We start from the raw sequence: 11512 nt of genomic DNA, 5'->3' as shown, positions 1-11512 counted from the left end.
CATCCACTATAAAATAATACATAGCTATAAATTAATATGATAATAACGTAAAAAATACGGGCAAATGTCCCTCCTTGCCTAATCGTTATAATCTTCACTTTAATCTGTATTACCATGTGTCCAAAATTATAATAATGTTGTTTAATCCATGAAACATTACATTCATTTACTCGTTATATTTCTCTTTTTTTGGTTAAGTAAGTGTAAAAATATTATTTTCTATAATCTTTTCTTTGTCTCAAGTGTTTATTACTGGTCAAATACTGCATTTGTGTCTTACCTCACATTTTCTTTTTATGTTTACTTGTCCTTCCTTTTCACGTTTGCTCTCACTTAATGAATTGAAACAAACAGGAAGTCAGAAATGTGGGGCCAGTCTTCTCCATTAGCCCTCAATGTAACTGGTCATCTTTCATTTACTCAGTATGTGGTGGCCCAAAAAAAAAAAAAAAATAAAGGTCAAAATGATCAAAGTTTTCTGATGTGTACCTGCACTATCCTGCTGTGGCCAAATGAAAGGTAACCCAGAGTGGAGTTGACTAACGTCGCTTAACTCCCACTGCCCCCAGGACCATAGATAACTAAATTGGCTCCAGTAGCTCTGGTTAAATGTGTGTTATTCCATTATATTGCTCCTGTGTTTTTTTTCACTTCCCTGCTTTTACCTTTTATCTGTTCTTCTGTGATCCTCTTTGCTCTTTTATCTGTTCATCTGACACAGGGGAAGGAGCTGTCCCTTACCTTCCTCCTGCCTCCTCTAATCCACTGACTGTTTGTTCCACGAGGGTTTGCGTGTGACTGTGCACGTCAGCATGTTGGATCTGCGCAAAATTTAGAAGACCCTCTGTTGAATTTGATTCATTTCTGTTGAGGTTTCATAACTTTTCCTCCAAGCCATATAAACTTAACTTTCCTGTGACATGCAGTTTTGTTACTTTTAGTAAGCAAATCATCATAAAAAACACTGCTTTTTAATTAACACAAGAATGATGTCTTATGAAGCAGTTAGAAGAAGTAGTTTCACAGATGCTAAAGTAGATTCAAGCTTAAAGCTACTTAACTATGCAGGTGGTAGCCGAGATGCCGCAGGCACAGATCCTCACGAAGCACTCAAACCATTTAAGGTCAAACTGACCATCCTGGAAATAAGTGGGAAAGATCATAGAGGGGACTACAGTTAGTTATGACAAAAACAAACTGCACGGGAAAGTTGAGGCCAGAGGCAAACATGAAAGAAATAACAGCAATAAAAATAATAATAAAAAAAAAATTGTTAGAAAACGCGAAGAAAAAGCAAGTTGCTTTTCGGGTAATCTGGTATCCGAAGGCTGAWATGTCAATGAGAGGATCACTTTTAGCTTCCAGAAAAGATTTTAAAGAACACCAAACCAAACATGGTTTCATGTGGAACATAAAAGTTTACCTACATGTACATGGTGTACGAGGAGGATCTAACATGAAAACAACAAGAAGCTAAAATAACTGGGGCTGATGAGAGAAGTGACTGCAGCTGTGACAAGTGAAATAGCAGGTGTGTGTGTGGTTTTTTTATTTATTTTTTGACAGAACTGATTTCTATTTTCTTAATACTTTTGKTTTCAAATGTTATTTTAATCTAAAAAAGAAAACAGTAAACTTTTTAAAATATCTCAGTTTTAACATTTTCATTTCTTTTATTGTTYATTTGAATAGGGACTTGTGTCAAGTTTAAACAATACAATACACTACATGAGTCAAACTCAAGGCGTGCAAGCCAGTTGACAGCATTTTATGTGGCCCGAGAGAGTGTCAACGATGTATTAATGTCTTTAAAATAAGTGTAGAATGCTAGCAATGACCCTAAACTTCATCTGCCATAATGCATGTTTCCCCCTTTTTTCACTTCAGTAGAAAAACGAACTTAATTTCAGTTTCTTAATTTCGTCATCATCAGGGATTTTTTAAGTAAAGAGAAAATAGAAAAAGAGGGAAAACAACGAGAAAATCTAATTAGAAAGATTGAAATACAGATTATAAATAAATTAAATATACACCAAGAAAACACAAGGCCACACACCCAACATCTGACAGCTCACCTAAAAATAAATGGATGAATAAATGGATGGCATCTTGATCAAAATCTTAAGACCAGTCAAAAAAGTGCAAGAATTTGCATTTTGCACTATTGGATCTTAAGAAGGTTCTAAGTAGAGCTTCACAATGTTAAAAGAAGAAATCAGTGCAAGAGACAAGAACTTTTGAGCAGGGAATTTTCTGAAAACTGCATTTTCACTCAAACATGATTTTTTCAGCTAATCAAAAGTTTAAGACCATAGTCTTTAAAAGCCAAAAGCTGTTCAAAAATCTGGATTCCATGTCATTTTCTGTCAAGTCTTTACACTGTAAAGACCTCCTGATGGCAAAAGCAAAAAAGCTCACGTGACGTGGTAGGATTGTTGAGCTGCATAAGCAAGACCTCTCACAACGTGCCATCGCTGCTGAAGTTGGACGCAGTAAGACAGTCATTTTGCATTTTTTAAATGATCCTGAGGGTTATGGAACAAAAAATTCAAGTGGTAGACCCAAAAAGATTTCACCAGCTCTGAGCCGCAGGATCCGATTGGCTGTCCGTCAAGACACGGGACGATCCTCTACCCAAATTAAGGCCATTACTGGTGCTGACTGCAGCCCARTAACCATCAGACGGCATCTGTGAGAGAAGGGCTTCAGAAACAAAAAACGTCTTCAAAGGCCACGTCTTCTTCAACGCCACAAAATTGCCCGTTTGGACTTTGCAAGGGTGCAACAAACATGGGACATTGAAAGGTGGAAGAAAGTTGTCTTCTCTGATGAGAAAAAATTTAACCTTGATGGTCCTGATGGCTTCCAACGTTACTGGCATGACAAGGAGATCCCACCTGAGATGTTTTCTACACGGCACAGTGGTGGGGGCGCCATCATGATTTGGGGTGTGTTTTCCTTCAATGGAACAATGGAGCTTCAGGTTGTGCAGGGTCGTCAAACAGCAGCTGGCTATGTGGAGATGTTGCAGCGGGCATCCCTCATGACTGAGGGCCCTCGTCTGTGTGGTAATGATTGGGTTTTTCAACAGGACAATGCTGCAGTTCACAATGCCCGCCTGACAAAGGAGTTCTTCCAAGAGAATAACATCACTCTTTTGGACCATCCTGCATGTTCCCTGGATCTAAACCCAACTGAGAACTTGGGGATGGATGGCAAGGGAAGTTTACAAAAATGGACATCAGTTCCAAACAGTGGATGCCCTTCGTGAAGCCATCTTCAACACTTGGAGCAACGTTCCCACTAGCCTCCTGGAAACACTGGCATCAAGCATGCCTAAAACATTGTTTGAAGTCATCAACAAGAATGGTGGAGCTACTCATTACTGAGTCCTTTTTTTGACACTTTGATTTCTGTTTTGGGGGKTTTTCGGGTTTCTTTGAGCTATGGTCAAACTTTTGATCAGCTGAAAAAATCATGTTTGAGTGTAAAAGCAGTTTTCAGAAAATTCCCTGCTCAAAAGTTCTTGTCTCTTACACTGATTTCTTCTTTTAACATTGTGAAGCTCTACTTAGAACCTTCTTAAGATCCAATAGTGCAAAATGCAAATTCTTGCACTTTTTTGACTGGTCTTAAGATTTTGATCAGGAGTGTATACCCATGCCATAATGCATTTTGATTATTTTACCCACCAAATTGCAACATCCCACCACTAGATGGGGTTTCACAGCGTTCAAAAGTAGCTGCCGGCTGCCATGTAAAATCTACATTTAGCTGCATTTTTGCCAGCTACGTTTGCTGCAGTCTAGTTTTACTGTGAAGTGGGAACTTCCCACTTACATSGCCCTCCATTCGGACCTTCCCTGTCAGAAAGTGACAGAGTTCAGAATTCAAGATGGTTGCTACTTACCATAACTCTTCAGTGAGTAAAACTCTTTTACCTTCATTTTTGATAGTACCTCTGCATTCTGTCTCTGCACGATCTGTTAGGCTGAGGGTCCTCTTTTGCATGTGAACAACAGTTTTGATTGTCATCGTTAAACCTGTTTGGGCTCCATGTGGAGGCAGTGCTTAAAATACTGAGTTCACCTGAAACTCCTCAGACTGAAGTTAAACATTTCACTAAGAAGAACCCGTCCAGAGGACCTACTTCATATTTTTTTTATTTTTCTACTGAAATGCATCAGGATATCTGTGTATTTTTTTCACATCTATTCTGTCGTACATGTAGTATTTTCTTTGTTTATAACAAAATGTTAAAACACTGTTTTGATGCAGTATATACCACGTAGAGTTCAGTTATTGTTTGTTTGTGGTGCTCAGTCTTAGCAATAGGACGAGTGATGTGATGTTTCCTGTTTAGTCAAAGTTAAGTAAATTAATGAGAAAAAGTAAATTACAATTGGCCCTTTGAGGGCCACCATTATGCTCATGTGGCCCTCTGTGAAAATAAATTTGACACCCCAACCTTACAATTAAACATTTTTACCCTGTAGGATAAATGGCAATGTCAGTCCCTTGATGGACTTTAAGTAACATGAAAATAAAACAGTTTAAAATACAGTTTTAAAAGACTAAAACATTACAATGTTAAGGCAATTCATAAAACAAAGTTTAAAAAAAAGATCATAACGTCATTTAAAAGGTGACAGTTATTCATGATTACAAAACTGGTTCAAAGTGTTAAATGAGAGAAAACAACGTTTTCAAAATTCATCATGTTAAGTTTCTTAAGAAGACAACAGTGACGTGACAAAGTGGAGACTTGTTTGGTGACTAATTTGTTAGCAAGTATGATTTTATTTAAATATTTACATCACATGCACATCTGAAAACGTTCAGGTAGAGAAAAACTTCTGAATAACGACATGAGTTTTTGCTTTGTTTACCGTGCCGCTCACCATCTCTCATGTCCACATTTCCAACAAACATCCCCATCAAGTAAAATGTCTCATTAAGATGGAAAATAATCCGTCTGAGAGATAGCCCTGTTTCGTGAGTGGAGGACCTGAAAGGCCATAAGAGGAGTCCATTATTGGGCCTCGTGTTGGAGGAAGGCCCCTGATCTGATGGTATCAGTGCCTCAGGGCGAGGGAACGGAGCAAGTGAGGAGAACAAATGGTATCAGGCAGCCTGAGCTGAAAAACAAGGATCACTATCTCAGTGAGAGCAGCCCAGAGGACATAAACACGTAGATATATAAGTCAACTCATCGGGCAGCACCTGAAGACCGACCACCTGAAACACAAAGGTAGGAGCCACCTGAATGATGGAAGACAAGGGAGAAAAGAACGGAGTGGCGGCCATGGCAGCCTGCTACCAAAAATTTGATCCTGCAGCGTACCTGCAGTACAACTACACTCCTCCACGAGCTGATTTCACAAGAAAAGACAGCATCGTTCCCTGGAAACTGGCCTGCCTGCACAGAGCTCTCACTGAAGGTAGGGAGACAGTAGATACAGACTGCATGCTGTTTCTTTGTTTTTATTTTACAAACAAAACAGTGCAGAAAAAACTGATTTTTTTAATGAGATTTGCAAATTTTATTTTCCAGCTTCAAGTTCTTTACAGTAATTTTTTTGTAAAGTTGCAGATTCATTAAAGTATATTAAACGTTTTAGGGTTAGTCAAGATTCTAAAGCCCGTAACAAAACAATGAATTGCAAAAAGTGTGAAGTTATTCTTTGTCAAAAAATGTCTTTTTCTTGTTTTGATCRTTCAGATTCAGCATCGTTAATGTTTTTGTTGTCAGACACCAGATACAGCAACTTCAAAAATGTAAAGTTACATGAAACTAATGTATTTCACAATTTAAGCAAAATTTAAATAAAACTGTTGCTGGCTCCAATCATCTAAAATTAAGTCGACATTTTTAAAAACTATGGTAGTTTAATCTTTCAATGTGGTAAGTGTCAGCAAGTACACCAATTTTGCTTAAGCTTAAAGACACATTAACTGTTGATTTTGTGGGAAAAAATAGTGTTGATTTTTTTTCCTTATCATTATTATTATCTATTTTTTTCTCATCCTCCACTCAGGCGATGTGAGCGGTGAGCTCCTGGTGGACATTGGCTCAGGCCCCACTTTGTACCAGGTGATGAGTGGCTGTGAAGTCTTTAAAAAATTGATCCTCACAGACTTCCTGGAGGTGAACAGGCAGGAGTTGAGGCGCTGGCTGCAGGATGAGGGAAAATGCAGTTTGGACTGGACACCTTACTTGGAGCACGTCTGCAAACTGGAGGGGCGACGGTAGGAGAAAAAAAAAGATTTTTTTTAAACATTCTTGGAAGAGTTACTGATCTTAGTATGTACTTGTCTTTGTTATACAGTTTGTAAGAAAAATGAAAGTTTAACAACTTTCCAAATGCRATGAAACTCAGAGGTGTTTAGTAGCTAAGTAAATGTACTTTGTTACAGTACTGAAGTGATTTTTTTGAGGATTTAAAATTTTACCAAGTGTGCTTTTTAATCGTAACTTTTACTTTTATTCTGTCACGTACAAACATAAAAATGATGACTTTGATTCAAAACTGAACACCTAGTTACAAATTTAAATATGAACCATCATGATAAGAGTTGTTTCTGCACTCTAAAAAATGAAGCGTTGAATTTATTTAACCAAGTTATGTCAGCTGGTTCCACTACACCGAGTTGAGTACATTTACTCAACTTTGTTTAGTAGAACCAGTTTGGTTAGGTAAATTCAACACTTTATTTTAATGGTGYGTGTRAAAGTACTTTTACTTTCACAATTGTGATTAGTTTTATGACTTTTATTTTTGTATTTTTCTATATACCTCTGATGAACCTGCACTAAAAAACAGATGTGTTGGATTTACTTAAGCTATGACAACAATTTCTACTCAACTAACTTGAGTAAATGTAAAGTAACCTCTGCTTTACATTCACTCAGCTTACAACAATAATTGATAACTTGGTAAAGTAAATCCAACAATAAGTTTTTTGAATGATAAGACACTGTTCAGTTGTCTGCATAATAATTCCTTGATGTCACTCCCTGCAGGTCCTCAGCTTGGCCAGAAAAAGCCGCCAAGCTTCGTCAGGTTGTTGCAGACATCCTCCCCATCGACGTGCACTGCTCCCAGCCTTTGGCCCCTGACGCCCTTCCTTCAGCCGGGGCCGACTGTCTGGTATCCTGCTTCTGCCTGGAGAGCGTCAGCCCCGACATGCCTGCCTTCACCAGGGCCCTGGGCAACATCCAGAAGCTCCTCCGGCCTGGGGGCCACCTGCTGCTCATTGGAGCCCTGGGGGAGAGTTATTATTTCGGGGGGCCTGGGGTACGGATCCCCGTGGTCCCACTGGATGAAGCCCAGGTGTGTTCGAGCCTGAAAGAAAGCGGCTACACCCTGATCCGGCTGGAGGTTTACACACTGTCCCAGGACATGAGGGTCGGGGTTGATGACGTGACAGGAGTGTTTTTTGCAAAAGCAAAGAGGGATTAATTAAATAAACAGCTAAAAATTATGAAAGAAGTTGTTGCACAGTTAAAAATATTACAAATTAAGCAAGCATAAATGCACTGCTTTTCTTTGTTTTAGGATTTTTTTTGTCTTTTTCTATCTTGAGCAACATAAAACTCCTTTATATTGCCTYACTAGTGTTCAAAGATGATTAAAGACTGCCTCCTCCAGTTCAAACCCAGCAACTACAGGGCTACGATGGTAGATATCAACATTTCTACTCATTCAGTGAATCTCATAACACTTTCTTTAGAAAGTGAATTCTAACAACATTGTTTAGTCAGCTGTTAGTTTTCTGTAAGATAAAAGTTTGTGTATCTGTTGTCACCTTTGCTTCAACAAATAAAAGCAAATGAAATGTCCTCATTGTGCTTTACTTGCTCAACATTTTGCTGATATATTTAGTTAAATACTGAATGAGAAAGAACCAAGTGGATGGCTTAAAATAATCTGCTAAATGTGTAGTAAATTAATTATCTTTACATTAAATCAGTAGCATGACCTGTTTTGATGATGGCATAATTTTCCACCCTCAGTATGTTTTATGAGTTTTTGTAATCAGAGACATTGAACACTAGAGGTCACCATCAGACCATGAAGAGGCCAGAAACATAGTAACCAAATAAACTTAGCAGTGAAACGTAAGGAAATCTGTGTTTGGTAGATTGGAAAGCCTGTTTATTTCAATTTAAATGGAGCCACATTTATTAGGAACATGTATTTGTGAGATGAGCAGTAGAGCTGAGTATGTGGGTTGTGCACATGACATATTTGCCAAATTTTCTTTGCCAAACAGCTTATTTTGTTGTTTTTTTTAAACTTGTTTTGAGCTTCTGCTACCCCAGGTGCTGCCAGTCAGAGGTGCTCACTATAAGACTTATTGCCAAGAAGCATTGATACAATAAAGAAATAATCTATCAAACACAAATTTTCTTACTTTTTGTGCTAGGTCTGTATTTAAAGTGCAAAATTTTATCAAAATGCTGTCTTCAACCAATTACTTATCCTCGCATCTTAGTTYGTGGGGTTACGCAGGGTTCAGTTTTGGGACCTCTTCTGTTTCTAGTTTATATTAACAATTTAATAAATGTTTGCAAAAGTGTAAAAGCTGTTGCAGATGATACTTGTCTTTTAATATCATTCTAAATTAAATGTCCTGATAAGGGAAGCAAGGGAAGAATTGTCTATGGTTTAACATTAATCAACAGTCTCTTAATATTCAAAAAGCTCGTTTTATAATTTTCAGTAAACAAAAATAGTATTGAAGTTGTGAAATTATATATTTATGGCACTAAAGTTAACTTAGTGTCTTAAACTAAGTTAGGAGTTATTGTTGATGAGAAACTAGCTTGGAAATAACAAACTRAAATTGTAGTTGTTTTTTTATTAACAGTTCTTGTATGATGACATTGTAATATACTGTATCTTGATGTATCTACAACTAATATATTGCTATAGTRTTTGGGGTGCTGCATGAAAATTAAAACTCCACAATATTCTAATGAATTTTTCAAATACTGTCTTCATCTGCTCCTCTTTTCATAAAATACAAGATCTTGACTATATTTAATGTGTATTGTCCATCTCTTTGTTATGTTTAATATGTACATTTATCTACTGATTTGCCAATAGCTTTTCAAACATTTTTATTATTCTGATATTCACTCAGTCAACAAGACATTATCATTACTTCTATTTGTCATTATGCAGAATATCAATTAATCAAAGTATTCTTAGAGGACCTTCAATTTGGAACAATTTACCACAGCTCTTCAGTCCACTAGTGACTTTCATTCATTAAAAAACATTTAAAAATTATGGTTTTGTATGGTGTGTGATTTGGTTGTATAGACATGTGTTGTGATGTTTGTTTTGTTCTTGCATGATGTTGATTCTGWAGTATCATAGGGGAGGTGGTCTGATAAGACTCTAGGGTTTTCTTACCTCTCCTGTACAGCTGCTTTTTAAAAAATAAATCTGTTTTATGATGTTTTTTTTTTACTGTGCTAAAGAAAAACAAAACATAAAAGATAAAACATCACTACTGCATGAGTAGATTATACAAACAATAAATATGCTTGTTAATTTGAACTGACAAATATATATATATATTTGTTTTTTTTACAGCAGAAATATGACACAGCAACTTTATAGCCATGATTTAAAGATCAACACATCTTTTTGAGTCATTTTATTAAGAAAGAAAACCTTGATTTATGATTAAACTTTTACTCTTATCCCTGGTTTTGTGTCTTTCAGTTACTTCAGTTTATGTGCTGTCCACTCCAGATAACCCTCGCTAATTACCAGGTTACACAAACGTCCGTTTATAATATTAAACAGGGAAAACAGGGTTGCATTACAGAGATTAGTTGGGTGAACTCATTTGTAATCCATCCTCTTTATCTTTCATTGACCTTGAGGAGAAACATTAAAACATCGTGCAGCTCTCGCATTCAATTCTGTAGCCTGAACAAAAAAAATGGCTATGATTGTCAGTTTGAAACAGAGCTAAATTTGGTGTAGCTGAGCGTCGTCCGCATGATATTCTCTGAGCACTCTAATTCACCAGATCTCAAAAATATCACAAGATAACATTTTTTCCAAGGTTTGACCAAAATATATAAGTACTGTACATCTTTGTCTCTTCTCATCATAACATTGTTGGTTTAAAACTTTGGCATGAAAGGCAGCAGGAGACATGCATCCTTTTGAGGAATGCTAAGCCTTTATTAATTCATCATCATTATTAATAAAGTGCATCTATTTCCTACATTTGCATCTATTTAGAGTTTTTGACCAGGAAAAAAAAACACGAAGGAAGAATGTGTGCATAGCGAGACAAGCTCTTTTCCCTTTTACAAGCTGTGAATTTCAAATTCAACTTGTGAAAGTTAAAGTGAAATCATTTCCATTTAAGGAACTGTTTTGTGGCTGTTTCTATAGTAAATCTGGAATATATTTCCAGGCTTCTCTTGGCTGCCTGAGATACGATTTCCTTCACGAGTCTCAGGTTAAACGTTTGCCCACACCTGCTCATTTATATTCTTTCTCAACGATCATTTGTTTTCTTCTCCCTCTTTTCCCTCACGTCATGCAGATGCACACCTTCAGGTCTAGACAAACTCATTAAGTACACCCATGCACACAATCAGGTTTCCTGCACGAGTCGTACAGGGCAGTTCATTACAAACTTTCTCAGTMAGCTCCTTTTAATTTTCTCTGTCTCCCTTTTCTCCCTCTCTCCTTGTAGCCGTATCCTGGTCATCATGATGAAGAGTGGCGTCTGCACATGAACTGTCCGGCAGATCGCGTGGATCCCTGAGTGGTTCACTCGCTTCTCCTGAATCTGAGCGCAAAATGAATGTTATTGTGAGAAAACTGTGAAAATAGAAAGAAAACCTAGAGATTGTGTTAAACCACCCACCATATGTGGCCGAGGCTGTCTGCTGCTTTTCCTCCTCCTCCTCATCATCATCGTCATCATCATCATGTTGCTCCTCTTCCTCTCCAGAAGAGGGCTCCCCACTGTCGTCCGACTTCAAGTTTAAGGAGGATAAATGAGCCTGGGCCATCATCTGCACGGCTGGAAACACAAACCAGAGCAGCAAATTTTCAGAGGTGTCAAATAATAGTGTAATTACATCACTACTATACTTAATTTTTTTTACTTATCTATACTTTGAGTAATTATTTTTCACCCTACTTTACTTCTACTCCTTATATTTTTATTCAGTTATTTGTACTTTCTTTCTTTTTTACCCCAATACATTCATTTGTTTTTAGTTAGTGTATTACAGCAAGTCAAAGATCAGATTATTATTGCTCGCACCAAAGCAAAACTTTTCTCCCTTTCCTTGGTACAAAACAAAACAAAACAAAACAAAAAAAAAACAAAACAAAACAAAACAAAACAAAACAAAACAAAACAAAACACAAAACAAAACAAAACGCAGAACAGAACAAAACAAAACAAAACAAAACAAAACAAAACACAGAACAGAACAAAACAAAACAAAACAAAACAAAAC

General features: G+C 37.0%; 2 protein-coding genes across 2 annotated transcripts in view; one reads left to right on the top strand and one right to left on the bottom strand.

Annotated features, from left to right (window-relative positions):
- The first annotated feature begins 5026 nt into the window (after positions 1 to 5026).
- pnmt (phenylethanolamine N-methyltransferase) lies at positions 5027 to 7843 on the top strand. The gene is made up of 3 exons (XM_014007637.1): positions 5027 to 5441; positions 6039 to 6249; positions 7025 to 7843. Exons 1-3 carry the CDS (start codon positions 5267 to 5269, stop codon positions 7461 to 7463), a joined length of 825 nt encoding a protein of 274 aa, XP_013863091.1. The 5' UTR covers positions 5027 to 5266; the 3' UTR covers positions 7464 to 7843.
- Positions 7844 to 9657: 1814 nt separating this feature from the next.
- Positions 9658 to 11512, bottom strand: part of LOC106516991 (protein phosphatase 1 regulatory subunit 1B) — a 19312-nt gene continuing 17457 nt past the window's right edge. Inside the window, exons 4-5 of the mRNA XM_014007636.1 lie at positions 10909 to 11067; positions 9658 to 10830 (exon numbers count right to left, since the gene is read on the bottom strand). Coding sequence (XP_013863090.1) covers positions 10694 to 10830; positions 10909 to 11067 — 296 coding nt within the window. The 3' untranslated portion in view covers positions 9658 to 10693. The remainder of the gene's footprint in view (positions 10831 to 10908; positions 11068 to 11512) is intronic.

This window comes from Austrofundulus limnaeus, unplaced genomic scaffold, assembly GCF_001266775.1.
Source record: "Austrofundulus limnaeus strain Quisiro unplaced genomic scaffold, Austrofundulus_limnaeus-1.0 Scaffold43, whole genome shotgun sequence".
Classification (NCBI taxonomy): domain Eukaryota; kingdom Metazoa; phylum Chordata; class Actinopteri; order Cyprinodontiformes; family Rivulidae; genus Austrofundulus; species Austrofundulus limnaeus.
The sequence above is the reverse complement of the archived record's forward strand: the minus strand, read 5'-3'. Positions and strand labels throughout refer to the sequence as shown.

Coding starts and splice junctions, on each gene's coding strand:
- pnmt (XM_014007637.1), top strand. CDS start 5,267: ATGATGGAAGACAAGGGAGAAAAGAACGGAGTGGCGGCCATGGCAGCC. Junction 5,442..6,038: donor GCACAGAGCTCTCACTGAAG/GTAGGGAGACAG, acceptor TCCTCCACTCAG/GCGATGTGAGCGGTGAGCTC. Junction 6,250..7,024: donor TGCAAACTGGAGGGGCGACG/GTAGGAGAAAAA, acceptor CACTCCCTGCAG/GTCCTCAGCTTGGCCAGAAA.